This window comes from Halichoeres trimaculatus, unplaced genomic scaffold, assembly GCF_033239565.1.
Source record: "Halichoeres trimaculatus isolate MK-OKI-2021-1 unplaced genomic scaffold, fHalTri1.1 fHalTri1_scaffold_6, whole genome shotgun sequence".
Lineage (NCBI taxonomy): Eukaryota > Metazoa > Chordata > Actinopteri > Labriformes > Labridae > Halichoeres > Halichoeres trimaculatus.
The window spans coordinates 33,279,573-33,301,391 of record NW_027437184.1 but is presented as its reverse complement, the minus strand read 5'-3'; the positions used below and the strand labels follow the sequence as shown (position 1 = coordinate 33,301,391).

Here is a 21,819-nt window from a genome sequence, read left to right as displayed (position 1 = left end):
GAGGTGGATTTTCTTCCTCCTGAGCTGCAGAACCATCCGGGTCTGACTCGGGGTCCAATACAAAAGGACGTATCCTACACTCTGCCATTTTATTAGTGCTAGTTAGGGGGAAGTTTTGGCAAACAGCAAACTCGCTCGGTCTGCTCCATCCAATATGGCGATTTTGTAAATACTGCCGTGCTGAAAAAAACGCCCCCTGGCTCTACCCCCTCCGCCCCTCTGATAGAACTGACCAATCAGAGCACAAAGGGCTGTGACGTTGCGAGGTTACTGGAGGTCATTCTGGAAACGGAGCGTTTCAACCAGATCTTCAGAATGGCCTAAAATGAGGATATTGAGAACGCTATTGTGGGGCAATGAAGGAACTAAATGACTTGTACTGAGGGCAGAAATGCTTTACAGGCATCCTAGTCTGGCATAGTGAAAAGGAGAAACAAGCATGATATGTCCACTTTAAGTTTTAAGTAATTGTAATTTTATAAGTTCTACAGTTCAACAGTTTCATTTAGCGGACGCTTTTGTCCAAAGCAACATACAAGCAAGAGTGTAGACAGAAGGAAAACCTAGCTAGTGGGACAACAGTGCTACAAGTTATTCAGCTGCATGTGCTGCCATTGAGAGCAGGATTTTTTTATTTTTTTTTTAAAGGTAGTGTAGAATAATCCAGTCAACGAACCACAATTAATTGCTGCAACAGTATACTTCCACCTTCAACAACATTCAGGAGTAGTGCTGAAAAATCAATAAGAGCTGGGTCTGAGACCTACTGACTCCTTCTACCCCTAAGGACAAAGAGTAGAAGGTCAGCTTAAGTCCATGAGTGTTCCCTGAACAGATGAGTTTTCAGACATCTCTTAGGGGTTGTTTACACAACGGTTTTAGAGTGAAACGCAAAAGTTTTGTTGCGTTTCAGCCTAGCATTTACATGGAAACAGCGTTTCAGCCGACCTGAAACGCAAACTTTTGAAAACGGCCTCCAGAGTGGGATTTTTCTGAAATGCTGCCGACACCGTTGCCATGTAAACGGTAAGCCGGCATTTTCAGTGGAAACAATGAAGTCACACTCCGCTCCTCACGACCGTATACAACAGTAAAACAGTATCATTGTTACAATCATAACGAACTACCGTGTCGTACTTGTGCTGCTCAGCTATCTGCTGTATCTGCTGACTGTCTTTATACAAAATGTGCATCTGTTGCTCCACTTTTGCTCTTAGTATTCCCCACTACATCAGATGACCAGCTCAACTCTACTTCGGTGGAGATCTCCTAAAAGCGGCTTCTGGACAAGGCAGTTATAACGCTGACTTCAGGCCTGGCATACTTACCTCAGTGTTTTTAGTCCCTTGGCGTTTCAGTGCAAACGCAGATTTTTTTCACTGTGTTTCAACGTTTTCAGAAGAAATGTTGTTGTGGAATCGGGGCCTCAAAGTAGAAAGGGACTCTGAGGATCGTATAGAGTTAGGTAATTCATTCCACCGTTTGGGAACAACAGAGGAGAAGAGTCTGGCTAGATATTCAGAGCCACGCTGGGCTTGGTGCCAGAAGAAGCCAGAAGAAGCCCGAAGAAGAGCTTTAATTTGATTCGAGCTGCTACCAGATGTGCTGCTGCATTCTGGGTAATCTGCAGAGGTTTAAATGTACATGCAGGGAGGCCTACCAAGAGGGAATTTCTTTAAAGCTGTCAAACAATTCATCATCTCAAGCCTTTAACTTTCCTCTTTTAAATGAAAGGGATATGAAGTCAGTTTTGTTAAATCATAATGAAATGCAGAATTTAAAGAGCAAACTATGATGAAGATCATTTTCTAATGGTATGTATAAAATTGATTTATTTTCATTGCTATAAAGTACTTGCGTCACTTTTGAAAAAAATTGAAGATTCTCACACCAGTGGTCTAAAACTGTGACTTTCGAGGAAGACCACAGCTTCTAAGTGTTTATTCTGTTCTATACAGGGTTTTTGGTTTTTTTTTTTTTTATTCATTTAGTTATTTCATAACTTACTTGTCAACTTTAATTACCCATTTATGTTGGGACAACACTATGACTGTCCACTGAGTGCAAACCTGGAGTCATCCCCTGGACACCAGCACAGTGTTTACAGGCCAGCAGTCGCCTCCCATTTAGCAAGCGCTGCCACTTCAGCTTTATCTGCAGGTCTGTAGTGTTTCACACACAAAGTGCTCTGCCTGATTTTGGATGTGGTTGCCCTCTGGCTCCTGTCTGATCAGCTGCACCTGTATGCTTCGCTCATGAGAGGACACTTAAACTCAAAGTACTTTGATTATATTTACATGTCATTAGTTTTGACTCAGGCACTGAGTGGTCTGGGAGTTTCTTGAAGCCAAAGGTGTCAGTTAGAAGCACAGTAGTAATGTTCAGGAAGCAGGAAGAATAAATGTCGAGGAAAGGAGGCCAGAGGCAGCCAGTGGAAATTCATTAACTAAACCGTACCAGCCCTGAGCCTTATTACGATCAATACACTGTACAGCGTTGTGTATACGTGCTAATGCTACACGCTCTAATCCGCCTGGTTAATCATCAGTCACTGCAGGAGGAAATATAAGTCAGAGGTAAAAGCACAGTGGATGACGTGGTGCGTGTTGGCTGCTTTTCATCATTTCTTTTTCTTCTTCCTCGTCAACTTACAGTCATTCATGCTGCGTGCCAGCTCACTAATGCACACACTAACTCTTCTCCTGACTCCAGAGCTGCAGGGGAGATCTATTTATAGAGGCCACTGCTATGCACTCAGCCTGCAGCGTGTTGTATAGTTTCACAGGGCAGATAGCAGACAGGAAATGGAGATTTTTTTTTTTTACCCCCTGACCTAGAGTGACTAAGGAGCTGCTTATCAGATGTCTTCGTCCTGGTTTTGGACATTTTAACACAACATTTTAATACAAAGAAGGTTTTGTTATACTAATCAAGACCTATCAACTCACACTGTATGTATGGAGTATTGAGTGCTTCATTTTCACCTTACAGGCAGACAGCCACTACTCTAAGCAGCTCTCTCCAAACCACTTAGCATTTCAACTTTTCCTCCTCCATGAGTCACCGTTTCCTCCCAGTTTAATGCAGGACTAAATTATTCATACCAATCCCCATCAATCCAAGAGCCATCCAGTCTTTGAAGCAGGGAGGTGTCTGGTGTGCAGCGCTGTTTGCTGCCAGGCTGCTGATTGGACTCTTTTCAGACGTCTACATCCTCCCTGCAGTCAGACTGACAGGACAAAGGGAGTTAACTTCATCCAGGAAGGGGTCCTGAGTGGTTCTTAAAGAGGAAACAAATTCATCTCAGTAAGCAGGACATTATCTGTACATACATCATGCAACACATGTCATTACAGGAGTATTACCCTGTTTTTACTTTCAGGGGACTGATCATCAAAGGATGCTGCTGTTACTCTGCATTCGACTCAGTGTAGTCTAAATATCCCTAAAGAAATGGAAGTGTGTTTGGTACATGGGCCGTTGAAAAAGATGGACAACATGCCAGCTTCATAGGGTGCAAAGTACACTGTTTTTTTTTTTTGTTTTTTTGTTTTATTTTAGCTGGCCTAATACCTCTAAACCTGTTTAAGACTTTATTATGTAAAGTCATTTCTAAACAGGTAAGTATTAACAGCTACTTGTAGTATAAAGAAAGTGTAGTATAAAGAAATTTGACTGTTGCGTAATTATTATGTATATCGTGAGTTTTGGCCATTAAACAGGGCAAATGAACTGAAATTATACCTAGCCTATTTAGCAGTTAAAAAATATTTGTCATATTGTGTGTTTATTTTTTGTTTACATTTTAATATGCTCTTAATTGTAAACACACACACACACACACACACACACACACACACACACACACACACACACACACACACACACACACACACACACACACACACACACACACACACACACACACACAAGCAATTACATAATCATCGCAGAAAATTTTGAAGTGGACCCACTACCGGGTTTTTTTAAGAGGGGCTTATGCCACTCCTGGCCCCTCTGGACACACTCCTGTCAGAGAGGAGGTCTGAGATTTTTAAAGCTGTGCAGAATCATTGGATGTTCTGGTGTTTTCATAATTAATGCTGCACTTCTGATTCATGATGTGGTCTGCTGATATGATGTTAGGGCTATGAAAACAAAGTCCAGGTCTGATAGATAAACAACAGTGATTCAGAGAAGGTAACCCTATGATTCATTAGGAACAAAAGCCAAGCGTACCAGTATCTGATGAGCGTTAGCAGGACTTAGTTCCTGCTGCTTTTTCTGAAATGTCCCTTTAGTACCTGTAAACTCTCATCTTATCTCTGGATCATAAAAGACGGTCCTGATCAACAGAGAGTCGGTACCTCAGCGCCCAGAGCGGAGCAGGTGGTGTTCTTCTTTTCTGCTTAGCAACAGCCTCGGGATTGGTCCATGGTGGCACCTTCAACCAGGAGCTCGTCCAATCACGTGTGAGGGAGTTGATTGTCTTTGAACCAATTAGCCCTCTGCAGCTGTTCAATGATTATTTCTGCCTCGGTGATTGAAGACGGTAATTAGTCCAGTTGTAGCTCCTGATTGACGTCTGTTTACAGCCTCACTGCGCCTCACTTACGCTCTTTGTTCTCACAGACTGCTTTCTTATTTCACTACACTTACCTTAAACAGATATTCGATTTTTTAAGTGCAGTTGCAGCTGATTTCTAAGAGGAGGATGACTGTTTTTCTCTGTTAATGAGGCTTCACTCTGATAACGTTTAAAAACCGCAGTCTGAGGGACGAACCTATGAATTTATCTCAAATCTCAGGTATAAACCCCTTCTGTTTCAGCTTGACAGTTTTTTAGGGATTAATTTCTTGATTAAACAGTTATCAGGAGGAAGTTATCTTATTGATTCATCTTTCATTCAGAAAACAGCCAGTGTGATTCAGATATCCCTGCCCCTGTCCATCATCTAAAGCAGAACAAATGCACTTAATCTAAATTGCAGCTTTATTAGCAGCTTGCTAGTAGCGCCTCAAAAAATTGTTCTGATTTATTTTGTTTAATTTAATGCTAATATTCTTTCCTCTCTGGAAAAAAAACACTGAAGAGAAGCAACAAAACGTTATCTATATAGAAAAAAAATATTAATCATGCTTTTATCAGCACACTAGACCTGAGAACACCTTTCTGAATCATTATTTGCCTTATTGCTAATGTAGCTAACCGTACAGTGCATTTTTATCAGGCACTCTCAATGCTCTTTCATAAACAAATCACATTTGTTGATTTGGCTGGCACCTTTATCAGATTAAACTCCAAATAAAAACCTTTTGATAGACACCCATTACATTTTTTACATATTCAATATCTTACCTGTTAGCTTTAAAAGCCATGTTGTGATGGTGTTAGCATTTAGCGTGCTCTGCAGCTAGCTTATCTTTGAACTATTTTAGCATGAGCTACATGGTCAGATAAATCTGATTCTCTTATGTATGTTCAAGTAGATAATAAAACCATGAACTTTCAGGGACTGTTTACACAACAAAAGAAAGTCTTTGTCAAACTTATGTGATTTTTACTCGTTTGTCCCCTGATGTGTATTTTGCATACATTCACAGTCAAATCTAAAAATAAATGTTCCTCAGACGAGGATTAGTGTTAGAATAAAGGTTGAACAAAGTGAGATCTTAACTAGTGTGCATGCAGTTATAATGGAAATGGAGCATGTTCTGTAACAGATTGTTGATTGAAATTTATCCTTGTTACATATACCACTGCATTTTCCTCTCTATAAATCGACACATCAATTTTTGTAAAATATCATTTGAAATTCACAGTGCTTACATTTTTTATGCATTATAACTGAAATAAATAACGTCAAGCTGATATTTTTACCGATGCTTATGTAGCCTACAAATATGCACCACATTAAGGATTTTCCATCCGACCATTTATTCCAGTTAATTGTCTTTGAACGTGGTTTTGTTTGCACCCGAGGTCTGACTTGTGGTGGAATAAAGTATAAAATATTCTTGTATTCGTTTAGTTACCTCTCATGGTTGCTTTGTTTTTAAATCTCACCCCTCAGTGACTCAATGACACATTCAGAGTAGCCTGGTGTATGGATGTTAAGCGCCTAAATGAAAGAATTATTGGTACAGACAGCAGAATAATGTCTGAGTCCTATGTCTGCTGATTACATTTCCATTCTCCTTTTTCCCTCTGGTCGTGGCTGATAAAATGCATTATTCTTCTTAAAAACTAACATTTATCATGAATTGACTTGTATAGCCTTGTTCTCCAGACTCTCTTGGAGACCTGTAGATGAAGGATGCTGCAGAGCACATCTTTCTCTCGGTAAAACGTCAGAAGCTGGTTGTTTTCCTCTACTTCCTGTTCCCCTTTCCAAGAACTGCATGTCAACATGGCGATGTCCGTAACAGATCAATTTATTGTTAACAATCACTGTTTTGGTATAGCGTACTTCAGCAAATGGAGTAAAGAAAACACAGATTAAAATAAGGTCTAGCTAACAATCGCAATAAAAAGAAATAAATAGAAAATAATCCGATTAAGGTTCTAGTAATTCCATGTTCATATGAATACATAACATCTACAGTATAAGTTAATAAATTGAAGCTACTGTATAAATACATCACCAGCATGCACAATATTGTATTATGGAGAATATTGGAGCAGTTATCATCTTACACTGAAGAAACAGTATAATAGGCAAGTGCATTTCTTGACCAAGAAGAAACTGAAGACAAAGTAGATCCACAAACCTCAAATCTGCTTTTAGAGCTCCCACCTTACATTGCATGTGCTCTGTCCACAAATTACACTGAGATCACTAATCGAGTCTGTGGTCGAGGTGCCGCTTCACAGATCCTACTGATTGTTATGAAGATAGCATAACTGGAGAATAAGGGTGGATAATAGTCAATCACCATGTTTTTGTTTTTCATTTCCATTCACTTTATTTCACCGTCTAGATTTCTGCCAATCAGATCCTACAAACAAAAGGAGCCAATAGAAGTTGTAATAGTAACGACAATACTGACAATAAGAATTAGGTGTCCAAAAACAGTTAATTTATTCATTAATAAAGCACATCAGCACATGAGAGGGACAAGCTGCACTAAGTTTACTTTATGAGTTTGTATTTTAAGTTACAGTATGACTGTGTGACTGAGCTGGACACATACCTGACACAAAGCAAACAAAAACAGTTTATTTTATGTTATCTTCAACAACAGAGACAACCTGCTTTTCACTCAACGATCATAGTGTGGTGCAACTAAAGATGTCGGTACGTTTGGAGTTACAACGATGAATTCGACACCCCTAAAAGCTCGTCTTCCTCTTCATCATCATCATCATCATCATCATCTCTGCAACCTGTCTGCTCTCTAAATCCCTCACTCGGTCGTTCCTCACCATCTCTCTGTCTAACAAGGCCGTGACATTCAAGGTTTCGAATTTTCTTGCTGCTCAAGCATCGTTTTCTAAATGCTCCTCCCCTCACCAAATACAATAAGTCAGCTCAGCTTCATTTGCGCGATAAGACCAGTCTCTGCCAGTGTGAAGGCATCGTTACCCAATAGTCACACTGCCATGAATGACACACCTCTTTGCTTCTAAAGTTGTATTTTGGCAAATGCTGCAGAGGCTACCGAGGAGGGGGATTCATTCTTTTCAGGATTTTTTATTTAACTCTAGATTTATTCTCAAACTAAAATTGTCTTCCCTCCTCCTCCAATGACGACTTTTTTTTTCACTTTTAATTTGTTGAAAAATAAAGAACAGCAGCCGCGTTAGTACCATCGGCTCAATTGGCAGCCAATGTTCCACCACCGCCCCTCCCCCCTCCCTTTTTTTAATTTCTAAGAACTTTTTAACTATTATTATTATTATTTTGTCATCATTTGTGAGCGCGCGTGTTGTGTTGTTTTGGCAGAATGAGGTTTTCGGACTCTTTAGTTGTTGCCCTCTCCTCCCTCGTCGTCCTGCTGGTCGCTCGTCCACAGCGTCAAGTTGTCTCGTAGCAGCTGCATGATGAGAGTGGAGTCTTTGTAGGAGTCCTCGTTGAGGGTGTCCAGCTCGGCGATGGCGTCATCGAAGGCGGTCTTGGCCAGGTGGCACGCCTGCTCAGGGGCGTTCTGGATCTCGTAGTAGAAGACGGAGTAGTTGAGAGCCAGGCCCAGGCGGATGGGGTGAGTGGGCTGCATGTGCTCCTTGCTGATCTCATGGGCCTCGTTGTACGACTTCTCGGAGGACTCCACCACCGAGGCTCTCTTCTCCCCCGTGGCCACCTCGGCCAGGTAGCGGTAGTAGTCGCCCTTCATCTTCAGGTAGAAGACTTTGCTTTCGTGCTGCGTCTCGTTGCAGTTCTTGATCAGGAAGTTGTCGAGGAGGTTGAGGACGTCCTGGCACACGGCCTCCAGCTCCTTCTCAATCTTTTCCCGGTAGGCTCGCACCATCTCAATCTTCTTCTCGTTGCCATCGGCTGTTGTCTTCTGCTCGATGCTGGAGATGACGCGCCAGGATGAACGCCTTGCCCCAACCACGTTCTTGTAGGCCACAGAGAGCAGGTTCCTCTCCTCGTTAGATAGTGCTTCATTCAGCTCTGTCACCTGTCGACAAGGAAGAAAAGTAGTTTGTTAGTTCAAATATTGTCTTGTTTTTTAAGGTCAAATATGCTGCAATAAAGTCCCAGAAAAATGACTTTGGATTGGTGAACTTAAGCTTCTAATATGTCTGCATGGCTGGGCTATAAATCCATCATCATGGGGGCTGATGGAATACATGATGATCATGTTGAGGTTGATTTACATTAAAATATTTTTTCTAGCAGCAGCTGTGAAACACAGTAAGTTTTTTAAAAAGAGAATAAAAAGGTGAAACTGAAATACACAGACCAAAAGTGAAGCTAACTTCTCTTTTTTCTCTTAGTCAAGGAAATGGTTAAAACAGGGCCAACATGGCTTTAAAAATGAGAGTGCTCATTTTTGATTTGGCCCTTGACTAAAACTAGATCTGACTCTGTGTGGTGCGCTGCAAACTCCAAGATGCTGTGCCTTTCTCTTTGTTCTGGACTGGCAGGGATTGGAGGGTGGGATGGGAGGTGGGAGGAGGGGGTGTGGGCTTTTGCACCACATAAAGTATTACTGTCACTAGTTGTTTCATATTTTATTTTCCTTTGTGGTATTGTTTCAAATACCTGCCCAACCCCGGTGTTTTGTGTTTTAACATCTTTTGTATTTTTTATGTTTTTATACATGTAAACTTTGTAAATGTATTTACACATATACCATCAAGACTCAATGTAATATTTGAAATTAAACAGGGAGAGTGTTAGGGACGGCTTGGCCTGACATGCTTTGTCTGCAGAGGAACATTTGAGAGTTACTGATTTCTGATGTGAATAACCTAAATGAGATGTCTGGTTCAATGACTGGGTTTGTTTGTTATTTACAAAGAAGAAAGGTGGTAAATAATGAGGCCTGTTGTGCAGAAAGTAAACTCCAGCTTTGCAAAGAACTACCCAACTTGTACTCTAAAAACTGTCACTACCACTTTGTTAAATTCAACTATTCCCAAAGCAGCAGTCCCTCATCCAGCAGGATAAACCCCGCCTCAGGCTCCCTGACATCATCCCCTGATGCTGGCTCCTGATTGGCTGTCTGCAGCTCTGAAAGCTGGTTTTGTTTTGTTAGGACTGGCCTGTGTCTGGCTGGAGGATTTAATCCTTTATACCCCACTGGGACCGTGCAGCAGAGGCATCTTTACAGACCTTTTCCCAGCATAAAGCCTGTTGTTACTTTCTTTTTTCAGGACAGAATTCAGCTCCACGAGCAGACCCGCAGCAGGAGGCCCTGCTCATTGCATGGGACTGATCTCTGCATATGTGCATGAAACCACGACATGGGTTTAATACCGAGGGGATGGTGCTCATATCCCTTATACTTAAATAAGAGAAATAATTAAACTGGCTGTGTTTTTAAGCTGTTTTGCTTCTGCTGTAATGCACCAGAATAAAAAACCTGAGATGATGCGTGACTTTTGGAAAAACATCTGTTTGAGGCAGCCATTACGTCATGTTTGCAAAACCCTCAACCCTAAAATACTCGTTGCTAAAACACCCACACAGACCTGTTCCTAACTGTCATTCTGCAATTTTTCCTTTACTCCTATCAAACCCTGATCTATCAGCCTGTGAAACTGATCAAGGCACTTCCCTCAACAAAAACAAAGAGCTGCTTCACACCTTGGATAAACAGAACTAGGCGTCAACACCCGCCACATGCTAGCTGAGCTTTAGGTAAAGCTGTGTTCAAACAACATGCTAAGAATGACAGAGCTAATTTATTGCTTACATTATCAGGTTCAAAGTTAGCAAAGCATCTCTGTTTGATGTGTAAGCCTGCCAAGGTAATCCAGAGGCTGATGGGAATATCACGAGCTGTAGGTGTGTTATATGCAGGAAATGATTAACTGAAAGAAACATTAATATGAGTACCTGGAGGTTTATTTAATGTCTCTTTTGTATTAGCTTTACATGATATACAGCTCAAAGAATCCCCTGTTTTGTCACACTGTTGTTTTTTGCTTAAACATTTTGTTTTAGCTGCCGCCCCCTTAAAGTGATACACCAAGATGGAACAAGTTGGGTCCTATCACAAGGTTTAGGGCAGAAATTACCCCTACAGCAGTGTCTTTGTGCAGCAGAAGCCCAGAGCGCTCGCACCAAACACCCCCTCCCTGCTCCTCTGCCGGTTTCCTCTGCACTCACACGGGACCATATTTTACTTGACCAAAAACACAAATAAACGGACTCCCTCCGAAAAAATCTGACATCAGTCTGCATTCACTCTTTATTTAAAGAATTTTCAGCGCGTTACTTTCACACAAAAACACCGCTAAATAAGGCTCTAGTTCTCATCGTGTCTCTTCGTCCTGGCAGATTACCTGTGTATGTTTATATCTGGCACGCCGCGCCCGTGGACTGATACACTAAGCAGCGAGCGCCTCGTAGCCAGCTGTGGCTCTGCAGCGGAGGTAGCGCCGTTTTACAACACAATGAGAACTAGAGCCTTATTTAGCGGTGTTTTTGTGTGAAAGTAACCCGCTGAAAATTCTCTGAATAAAGCGTGAATGCAGACCCATATCAGAGTTTTTCGGTGGGAGTCTGTTTATTTGTGTTTTTGGTCAAGTAAAATATGACCCCGTCTGAGTGCAGAGGAAACCAGCAGAGGAGCAGGGAGGGGGTGTTTGGTGTGAGCGCTCTGGGCTTCTGCTGCACAAAAACACTGCTGTAGGGTAATTTCTGCCCTAAACCTTGTGATAGGACCCAACTTGTTCCATCCCGGAGTATCACTTTAAGGCTCCTTCTCAACAAACCCCCTTCCCTCTGATTGGCAGATTTTGGTGTTCGGGGCTCTCATCTCCAACATACTGAGAACCAGTTAGAGACCCTCATGTAATGACTAGGGATGATATTAATACAATTTTATTGATACCAATGCCATTAACAATTCTGCTTTTCCAACCTGATTCCCTTATTGGTTCCTCCTGTGAATTTACTCTGTACACCAAGTGGGCTCCACATGTTGTCTGTGTCAACAACATTTAATTGAGTTTATAAGTGAATAAATATAAGGCACTCTAGATATTCAATGCTGTGCATTCACAAACATTTCAACATGTTGGTGGCTGTGCTACCCTTGCATGTACAGTGTTGCACAAATTTCACTTGGCATCGTTAGCATCTTTTCTGGTAACGTGAAGCCATCGATTGCTTCCATCTCTCTGCCATTGTCTTGGAAATTCTGCCAATGACCGATCAGCGTGGTTGATGCTCAGCACACCACATGACGTTGACATGAGGTTTGGCCTCTCCAACATGATGTAAAGAAATGACAAGGGAATCATTAAGCGTGAAGGTTAATGATGTTATGAATCAAACCATTTCTTTGCAATTTTTAACAGGAACCATTTATTGATACCCATCCCTAGTGTTATGACCCCATTATTTCAACCAGTCAGCAGATAAAGAAATGAAATAGTTCATTTTAACATTATCTTACCTTAATATATACATATTTACAGTAACATAGGCATGAGAGAAAGCATAAGTGCTTACAGGGCTGTGAGATTCAGAGCTAAAGAAAAACTCAGAGAGAGATTTCTGCAGCAACAAAACTTCAGTGAGGAACTTCAACAAAACAGTAAACCATAGTAATGAGGTTTGCAGCACATTTTGCTGTGTAAAAATGTAAAATTAAATTAGATCTTATCTGTATATCATCTGACTAGCCCAGGGGTGGGCAAACTTTTTGATCCGTGGGCCACAATGGGTTCTAACATTTGACAAAGGGGCTGGACCAGGAGCAGATGGATGGAGTGCTTTGGTAACTATCAGGGTATCATTCGTTCATTCCATATCTGTTTTAGAATCCAAAATTGGAAAACGGCTAATGACTTCTTATTCAATTTTTCATTTTTAAATCAAAAATCAGAAAACACGTACCGGTCTAGTTTTTCCTGTTTTGATTTTGTTTCGAAATTAAAATTAGAATATGAAAGACTGGAATTATAATGGGATTTTTAATCCATGTATGGTTCCTTCTTTCGTTATTCTGTTTCAAAACAAAATCTAAAAAACTGACTTGTTTTTTTGTTTTTCTGTTTTAAAATCAAAACGGAAAAACAGAATTACAGAAAAACAGAAAAACACAGTTTTTCTGTCCTGGTTTTAAAAATGAAAAAAATAAATAAATAAAAGATGTGTCAAAATTGTTTGTGTGATATTTTGATATTAAATGTGAACTCTCTGTATAGAAAACATCAGAATTGCAGGGAAAATAAAACATTAACAAGGTTTATTCATTTAATTTTTTCAAGTTCGGCGGGACAGATTAAAACGTTTAACGGGCCGCATGTGGCCCACGGGCCATAGTTTGCCCATGCCTGGACTAGACAACAACAACCTGGCACATTCATTAACAGATCTTTACATTCTTATTTATATACATACTAAACAAACAGCAGTAAGTGAATATCAAATCATACTCTAGCTTTAGCTTTTAGCTCTCTTTTTTATTTTCTGGGGAATTAAAAAAATCTACAAAGTCTGAAACCAATCCCCTCAAGTACTTCTTCCAGAACAGTAAACTGTCAAAGCAACACACATTAGCAGCAAGCTCAACATACCACAGGTTTAACTACTGTTTCATAAAGGGTGAATGGGTTTGCAGTGTTGTGTTTTCTCATCATCTCAACGTCACAGATGGGTTCCTGCACTCTGTTGCCAGACAAAGGGCACAAACGTTTGACTTTCTCAACTTTTTTACCGCACTTAAAGAGAAGCGCTCCCCTGGAGGCGGTGCTGCATGACAGGCCGCAGCATCCTTCACACACAGCGGGCGCAGCCTTGGCATCTCACTGAAGGACACTCCAAAGCTCAGACCTGTGACCTCTGAGGTACATCACAGTCCCTGTGAGCCACTGTTTCCTCCTTCTCTGGTCTGACTCCAGTAACAAACGGGGGCAGCTAATCCCTGTTTCAGCTGTTACTATAGTCTCTGCTCATATAAACAAATGACTAATGATGTGTTCATCTGATGAAGTCATGAAAGTCCTAAAACATCTACACCCACTTTTTATGCTCTGTGACACATGCAGCAGCAATCACAGCCACAGAGCTCAGCAGGACGATCGTCTGATTTAATCACCTAAACTGTAAAAGAAAGAGGGAGTGGAGGGCAAAGAGCAAACCAGCGGTGCAATCGCCTTCTTCTATAGCCACTGCAAAATGTGTTTGTGAAGGCCGTGCTATCTCTGCAGGAGAGCAGGCTGCTAATAGCAGGGATGCTGACGTGGCGTGACAAGGGTATAAAGAGAGCTGCAGCACAGAGGGTGGGACAAGTGCAAACAAGCCACTCCATATCTCACACCTTTCAGCCGAGCAGTCACTCTGACATACAGCAAAGAGAGGAAGGCATGACGCATCAAATGGAGCCAGAAACACACGCTACTTTAACGGTGCATCAACCTTTATCATGGCGTGCAGAGCACAGGGTGCTGATGTAAGTTGGTTAGTCCGTCTGCTAAATGTATCAGATAATTCTACAACAATGAGGATAAATCAATCACATCCTTCTCAGCATCAACATATTGGATTTGTCAGCAGTCTCTCAAACATAAGACTCCTCAGCAGCGCTGCTATGAGTTTCTGCCACCACCCTGCCTTTACACACATCTTCACCACCACCAAATGCCACGCACAGGCAGCAGACTGCAAATATGTTTAGAGGGGAGATTTATATTCAGCACATTCATGCTGCACAGAGGATGAACCATTTACATCTGCGCTTCAAAACACACACACACAAAAAGTGTTGGTTACATTTGAAACTTCAGAGCGATTTATAAGGAGGCGGCCTCATTTGACTTTCTGTAACCAAGACATTTTATACAAGCATTCATGGCCCCCTGAGGATGTGCTAGACCTAGAATATGTTATTCCCACCAGATGATGACAATAGTGTGTTTTAAGCTGTTTTCTAAATGTATTACATAACAAGAAGAGAAGAATGGTGACTACATTTAACGACAAAAGAAGAAGAAAAAAACAAGTAGCAGTAGCCAACATACTTATGTAGTGCAGTGAGATAAAGAAAGAGAGCAAACTGCAGAGACTGAGCATGACGGAGATATGTTCACCAATGGCTCGTTCATGTGTCACTAATGTTAACATCAAGATGGACAGATTTACAAACCATTTGAACTCTAAATTAAAGTCATGGCAAAGATTGTACGCAGTGCAGAATGTGGATTAGCATTCTCGTATATTGTCAGAATTAAAAGAGCACCTCCAGGCGTTTAAACAACGCGTTCATTAGATACTAATGAAATCCCAACGCCATCATGGATTGCTGGCTTTTAATCTGTGCACTCTGTCGCTTTGCTATGGCTCATTTTACACAGGATTGGATCTAGAGGAGTTAGTTGGCTGTGTTTCAAGACTTAGTTTTTATTATTTTTTCTTTTTTTTTAACACGTGGATGCAGATTGTGCTCAGAGATGATGCCCTTTTTTTAAGTGATTTTGAGCTTATGCAGTGCCTTCCACTCCAGAGTCATGTCTGTTTCCATGCAGTGCTGCCTCAGGGCCTTTCTAGATTTTTAGGTCAGTGTTAGTATTTGGATACCTCAAATTCATTTTTCTGAGATTCAGTAAAAATATTGATCTACCCACTCCATTGGGTTAAACCTTTAGATGCTTCTTGAAGAAATGGTCCTGTACATTGTATAAAGGTGAAGGTCACACTGGCGATCAGTGCAGTGCTCAAGGACGCCTCAACTCTAAAGTCCAGTTTGTTTGGCCAGTGTGACTGTACCGTACCATGCTCAGGCACGGTACACAGCTTTAGCACACTTCAGAGAGGTGTACTGCAGCATGGTGCACCTCATGCATGGGCACAAGCATGTGTACACAATGAGGACATGACGTATATTCCATGATGATTAATACCTGCGACTGCTCAACAATGATGGGGGTGTTAGAGGGCTGTGTCAGACCAAAATGACGTATCATGAGCCAAAAACTTCGCTAAAGTCGTAGCAGTGTTCTCTGTGTCTCATTTTTCTGACTCTGATGAAACCAAGTTTCTTGGAAATAGACACTTCATGATGACGTAGACGGGCCATGAGTGTGTCGTATTACGACATGATGATGTACGTACAAGTGGCTTAAGTGCTTAAGTCTGGTTAGTACTGGAGTACTGTGACCGTGGGTCGCAATGGGTCACAGGGGTATGGCGCTGTGGAGGGGCAGTGCGATTGCGCTGATCCAGGATTGGCAACAACTGAAACTCAAATTAAGCTAATGTAAAACAGCCCAAAAAAAATTTGTAGCAGAAAACATTCTTTTATGGTCACTGCTGCATTTTGCCTACCATATTTTCCTCACTACAAGGCGCACCAAAAAGCCTTTAGTTTTCTCAAAAGCCGACAGTGCGCCTTACAATCCGATGTGCCTTATATATACCCCTACCATAGTTAGGGGGCGTCGCCGGAGTAACAGTGGTAAGCAGTAAGAACCTGTAAAGAGGAATTCTGCTAAGTGCTAACATTAGCTCACAGGCTGGCCCGGGCTTCTTCTCTTGTTATTTTTTAGAGCAATACAGCGCCCCCCAAAATGATCCATCGATATACATTGATTGGTTAAGCAATAATCCAATCACATCGATGGAAAGTCTAAACATTGATCAACAGCGTGGTCTTTAATGTACACCTTTATTTTGAAATCCCGCCCGGACACACATGTCCATTTTTGGCCAACCGCAAGTCGTTCTGAAGTTTCCTCTCAAGCCTTACGCACTCAGCGTATGAGACACACATTGGAACCTTTCACTCTCTAACACGCCACGCCTGATATTTCTCCTGCTGTAAAATGTACTGTTTAGCGCCCACCGAGTCACACCACTGTAGGCGAACGTGTAGCAAGACGCTGTTAGCATCACAGAGCTAAAAGGGAGCCAGACATATCGGCCAATTATAAAATAGCTCTCCTGTATCCGGGTAAGATACGGTCAACCTGACTGCAGAGGATGCATGCTGCACACACGACAGGAGTGCATCATCACATTACTGCAGTGAGTTATCTCATAATTTGATTTTGTAGCAACTGATTCATGAAAAGTTAAAAAGTAAACGGCGAGAGCTTAGTGTCATTCCTCATCGACCACATCGACCACATCGACTATGACACAGTGAAACAAAGTCTGATCACACTGACATACAAACTGTGGTTATCAGGTATCACAGTAAAAAAAAACTATCAATGCTAAGTTGATAGTTCTAATTTTGAACAATAGAAATTTTTGGGTTTTATTAAAATCAAAGCTTCACATTTTTGGTTTGATAGAAAATGGTCAAATGTTGGAGGTCAATAATAAAGTTTGTGTAATCATTAATTTTTAATTATAGTGTTGCATCATTACTTGATATAATAATCAAACATTACAGTACAACAGTCAGACCCATAAGGTAATTGTGGGGGCAAAAAAGCACCTTACCTGAATTTAACCAGTTTTCATTTTAAAACATAATTAGATCATACAGATGGCTATAATCCTCTACAAACTGTCATACCCAAAGGTCAGCACGTCGTTCCATATTTCAGTAATAAAACTATTAAAATTGTTTTGTATTTCTTTCTTGCCTCAGGTGAAATGTTGCTAATTGTGGTCAGTGAGGACATAATATCTTCTTAAATCGATCGAAGGCCCCTGAATCGTATCGTATCGTATCGTATCGTATCGTATCGTGACAGACTTTGTGATATCGGCAAATATATCGTTGTTCAAAGAATGGATATCGTATCGTATCGTCATGAAACTGGTGATTTACACCCCAAGTCTTTACAGCACACTTTTTTTGAAAACGGCACAGAAAATAGCTGCTCCGTGTGGATGTAGCCTGAGTTTTACTGACTTATCTGACTGTTTTGTTGACATTCCCTTTAGCGCAGCTTTATCTAGTGGATGCATAATGCAACCCCAGCCACTACTATAGCTTCTATTCTATGTGCCTCATAATGTGGTGCGCCCTATATATGAAAACAGTTTTCACATAGGCCATTCATTGCAGGTGCGCCCTATACTCCGAAGCGCCTTGTAATGCGCAAAATACGGTACTCTTGGCGGGACTTTAAATAAAGTTTCAGGCTCTCCTTAGGAAGCACCTCTTTGTTGTCAGGAGGACGATCCTGAAACATTTTTCTGGTAACCATCAGTTCCTAGTTCCCTATTTCTTATTGTAGTAAGTGCAGCCTTCATGTTGCCTCTAGCAGGACAGTTAACTTTAGTGCTTGTTCAGTCAGGACTGTTTCAACACAAGATGTTATAAAATTTACGACTGACATAAATAACACGACCTCTGTACTTAAGCATGCAGACTGGCGGACAATAAACCAACGTCGGTTGCGTAACACTTCCTCCAACAGGCACAGGAGAAAGTCGCCCAGCTCCCCATTAGTCATTGTTGGAGCAGCGCCTCAGCTCTACACCACACTCAACCATAGCCCATGAAATTACAATTAGTGTAAACATGCTTCTGACCTACAGCCAGTGCAACAAGCAGAGTGGGTCAGTGTGGAAGCTACAGGGAGGTCAGAAAAACAAGCCGTCTGTAATAACATGGCTGTCTTTGTTTCTGAGGGCTGTGGGTCAGGCAGAAAGCCCTGACGGAAGCTGTGGTGCCGGGATGACAATGGAGCTCTGTCTGCTCATAAAGCTCATCAATCGCACAGGCCTGCTCTCTCGTGACTCATCCTTGCACAAGGCAGTCAAACTTTCAAACAACTGAGTGTTAATTCAAACAAAGGCTGGGCGGGACAATCAATAATTTCCTCTTTGACAGCTCTCTGCGTGGCCGTTAATATCCACAGGAGAGACGCAGGAAGAGCTGCAGGGCTGGGAGAACCAAGAAGACCTGCTGCCTTACATTTCATTCACTGGATTACACGTTCATCATGCTACACATCCTCTCCTCTTTCTCCAGCTCGTTTTTCTCTGCGGCCTCTTCTAACCTGATGTGACAACCCCCTCCCCACACACACCCTCATTCATGCAGCACAGCACAAAGGCACTGTGGACCACCTGACGTCACAGGCGGCGTGAATGGAGCTCCAGCCTCGTGCTGAAAAAAGGGGGATGTGAATCAAGTGCATGTGTACGAGTCTTAGTGATGATGATGGTGGAGGAGAGGGAGCTTTAAGAAGCTCCTTGTTGCTAGGTTACTACATGAAACAGTCGGTAATAATAAGCTTTAACAAGCGTCCAAAAAGAATAGAGATGATGAAGATGTGGAGAAATGGCTGGAGCTCTGAACAGAGGGATAATGCTTAGACACTGAAGTCTGTATTTTCTGTTCTTTACAGGATAAAGAACTAAAACTAAAACACTTTATTACAATGGGACCAGTGTTATTCACGTCAGTGGAAAACCATGGCGTCACATGTTCAACAAATTCATTTTTTCCTAACACGAAGATAAGACCAGGAAGATGAGAAGATGGTGAGCAAAAACATAAAACGATAGTACAATCGAACAAAATTGTTCTTCTCTGTTAACGAGACCAATCAGACTAAAACGTGGAGTTACAATAGACTGGAGAAAATTCCGAAATTACCTCAGCAGAGTGTCAAAACACAAGCAATGCATTTTTTTATTCTTGCCCCGTTTTCACCAAGCAGTCCAGTTTAGATCAGTACAGCTTAGTACGGGTTGGCTCGGTTAAGCCTGGTCCTGGTTGCGTTTCCACAGCCAACTGTGCTCCCTCATGGTAGGCAGCGTGTAAGCCAGATGCAGATAGCTGCATCAATTACATGATAGTGGGACACCATAGCAGCGCAACACAGCGTAACCACTAATAAATCCAACAAAGAAGAAAAACCCGAAACAGTAAACAAAGAGCAAACATGGGAGACGTTAAGCGATTCATCTTCCTTGTGACTGGCATATGGCGAAGCTCTTTGTTACAAATCGTTTCGTTTCAGAAAAGACTGTGTGCTGTGAGGAGGCTGTCGCACTGTAAGTGACGATTCTTTTGACCAATCAACAGTCTGCAATGTTGTAGCTCCACCTTCTGTGATTGGGTGGGTTTAGTATGGCCCCCTTAGGGAAGGATCCCAAAAAGTGGGATGGCTTGTGTCTGTTATTTGGGGATCTCTCCCGGGATTATTCAGTGGAAACGCTGTAAAATATGCCATACCAAGACTAACCGAAATGAAGTGCTTGGTGGAAACACAGCTTTAGCTTCTGTTAGCATTATACTGGTAAACAATATGAGTAAAGCTGCGTTTCCACCAAGCAGACCAGTTCGGTTCATCTCGGTACGGCGCGCTTTTTGCGGCGTTTCCACTGACTTATCCTGAGACAGATTCCTAAAAACCGAGACGAGCCGGCCTACTTTTCTGGGACCCTTTCGTATGGGTGCCAGACTGAACCGATCCGCTCTTGGAAGGTGGAGCTACAACACTGCAGACTGTTGATTGGTCTAAAAGAATCGTCACTTACCCCGACAGCGGCTGCATTTCTCCTGGTGGCACACAGACTTCTCTGAAACAAAGCTTGATTGCACTTTGTAACAGAGAGTTACATGAAAATCACAGAGAGGACGAAATGCTGCATGTCTTCCATCTGTGCTCTTTGTTTACTGTGTCGCGTTTTTCTTCTTTGTTGGATTTATTAGGAGGGTAAGCTGCTACGGCATCGCACTATTGTTTAACAGCTGCTGCTTTCGGCATCAGGCTTACACGCCGCCCACCACGAGAGGGCACAGTTTGCTGTGGAAACACAAACACGATCAGGCTTAACTGTCCCAAACCGTCCCAAACTGTACTGAACCGACCCGGACTGCTTGGTGGAAACGCAGCATGGTAATTCAGCGGGTTAAACACCATGGATACTGAAGCGTAACTGTTAAAGGCTTGCCAACTGTAGAGTTGTTCATGTTTCCTGTTCCAGTTTCATGAAAACGGACAGATAAGAATCCATGCTGCTGAACACTAGCTGCTGAGGAATAACTGGGACTATTTTTGATTTTTTTCAGATATCATTCTAATTAAATTAAATAACTTTTAAACTAATGATTGTCCCCAGTGTGTTTAAATCTCAGGTTTGTTTTGGGGTAATAAGAGAGATAATGTGGTTAGCAGGTGTTTATGGGACAGGGGCTTGTCACGGCCTTTTGGGGTTCTGTGTACACCAGGTTTACACCCAATGCATCTTTGTTCTGATTCTGCTCTGTCGCGTGTTGACTGCAGGCTCTCATTTATCAACTCACACTAGATCCCTTGATGCCCACTCCTTCGGTGAGCCTCTCTTTTTCATGTTGGGTTGTGAAACCTCAAACCTGTTGACTCCTAGTCTGGCTGCGCTTGTTTTGTCGGTTTGTTCTTGTAGTCAAGCTAAAACACAATCAGGGGCCTGTACTACGAAGCTAGATTAAGTCATCCAGGAGAACTCTGCAACAACTCGCTGAACTTCACCAGATCTCCGTCATCCAGATCTGCTGTACTACGAAGCTCGTTATCAACTCGATGAGTGAATCCGGCTGGGATCTGTGCGCCGGCCCCGGTGCATTTTCCACAATGGAGAAGAGAGCAGCCTACTTTACGCCCGAGCAGCAAATAAACCTGCAAAAATACGAGGAGTACTGCAGTGTTATCCAGACCAGGAGCAACAAGACTGCGGCCGCGAGAAGCCGGAGGGATTGCTGCAGAAAATCGCCGACTCTGTGAAAGCGTAAATTTCCAAAATGCTGATATTAATAGACCTATCTCATCATGTGACGACATGGGCAGTTAGGTCCTTATTCATTCATTCATGTTGTCAGTCAGTGTGTGTGTGATCAGCATCATATCTCATAATTAGAAAGAGTCCACTTTCCTACAAATCCCAAGGAAAACTCTCATCATAGGCAGTTTGTATTGCAGATGCAATAGCAGTGGGGAAAAAGGACGTGGGAGCAAATAAAAAATAAATATAAAAACATCCTTCAAAGTGGTCAGTATGAAAGATTCCATTTGCACACATTTCTACTTTTCCCTGACAATGTCTCAGTTATGATGATCAGTAAGATGTTGTTTGTTCACAGCCCATAAGAAAAAATGTTGGTCCAAAAAGACAGGGGGTGGTCCCGCGCCGGAGGACTTCACTCCGGCTGAGCAAATTGGTGACTAGAGGTGTCCCAGTCCGATATTAATATCAGATATCGGTCCAATATCAGCAAAAAAACAAATATCGGTATCGTATCGGAATG

At 42.0% G+C, this 21,819-nt stretch overlaps 1 protein-coding gene across 1 annotated transcript in view; it reads right to left on the bottom strand.

The window, feature by feature from the left end:
- Positions 1–7,262: 7,262 nt before the first annotated feature.
- The window catches only part of ywhag1 (3-monooxygenase/tryptophan 5-monooxygenase activation protein, gamma polypeptide 1), a 29,635-nt gene continuing 15,078 nt past the window's right edge, over positions 7,263–21,819 (bottom strand). The window contains exon 2 of the mRNA XM_074671833.1: positions 7,263–8,622. Within this exon, the coding sequence (XP_074527934.1) occupies positions 7,966–8,622 (657 nt within the window). The 3' untranslated portion in view covers positions 7,263–7,965. The remainder of the gene's footprint in view (positions 8,623–21,819) is intronic.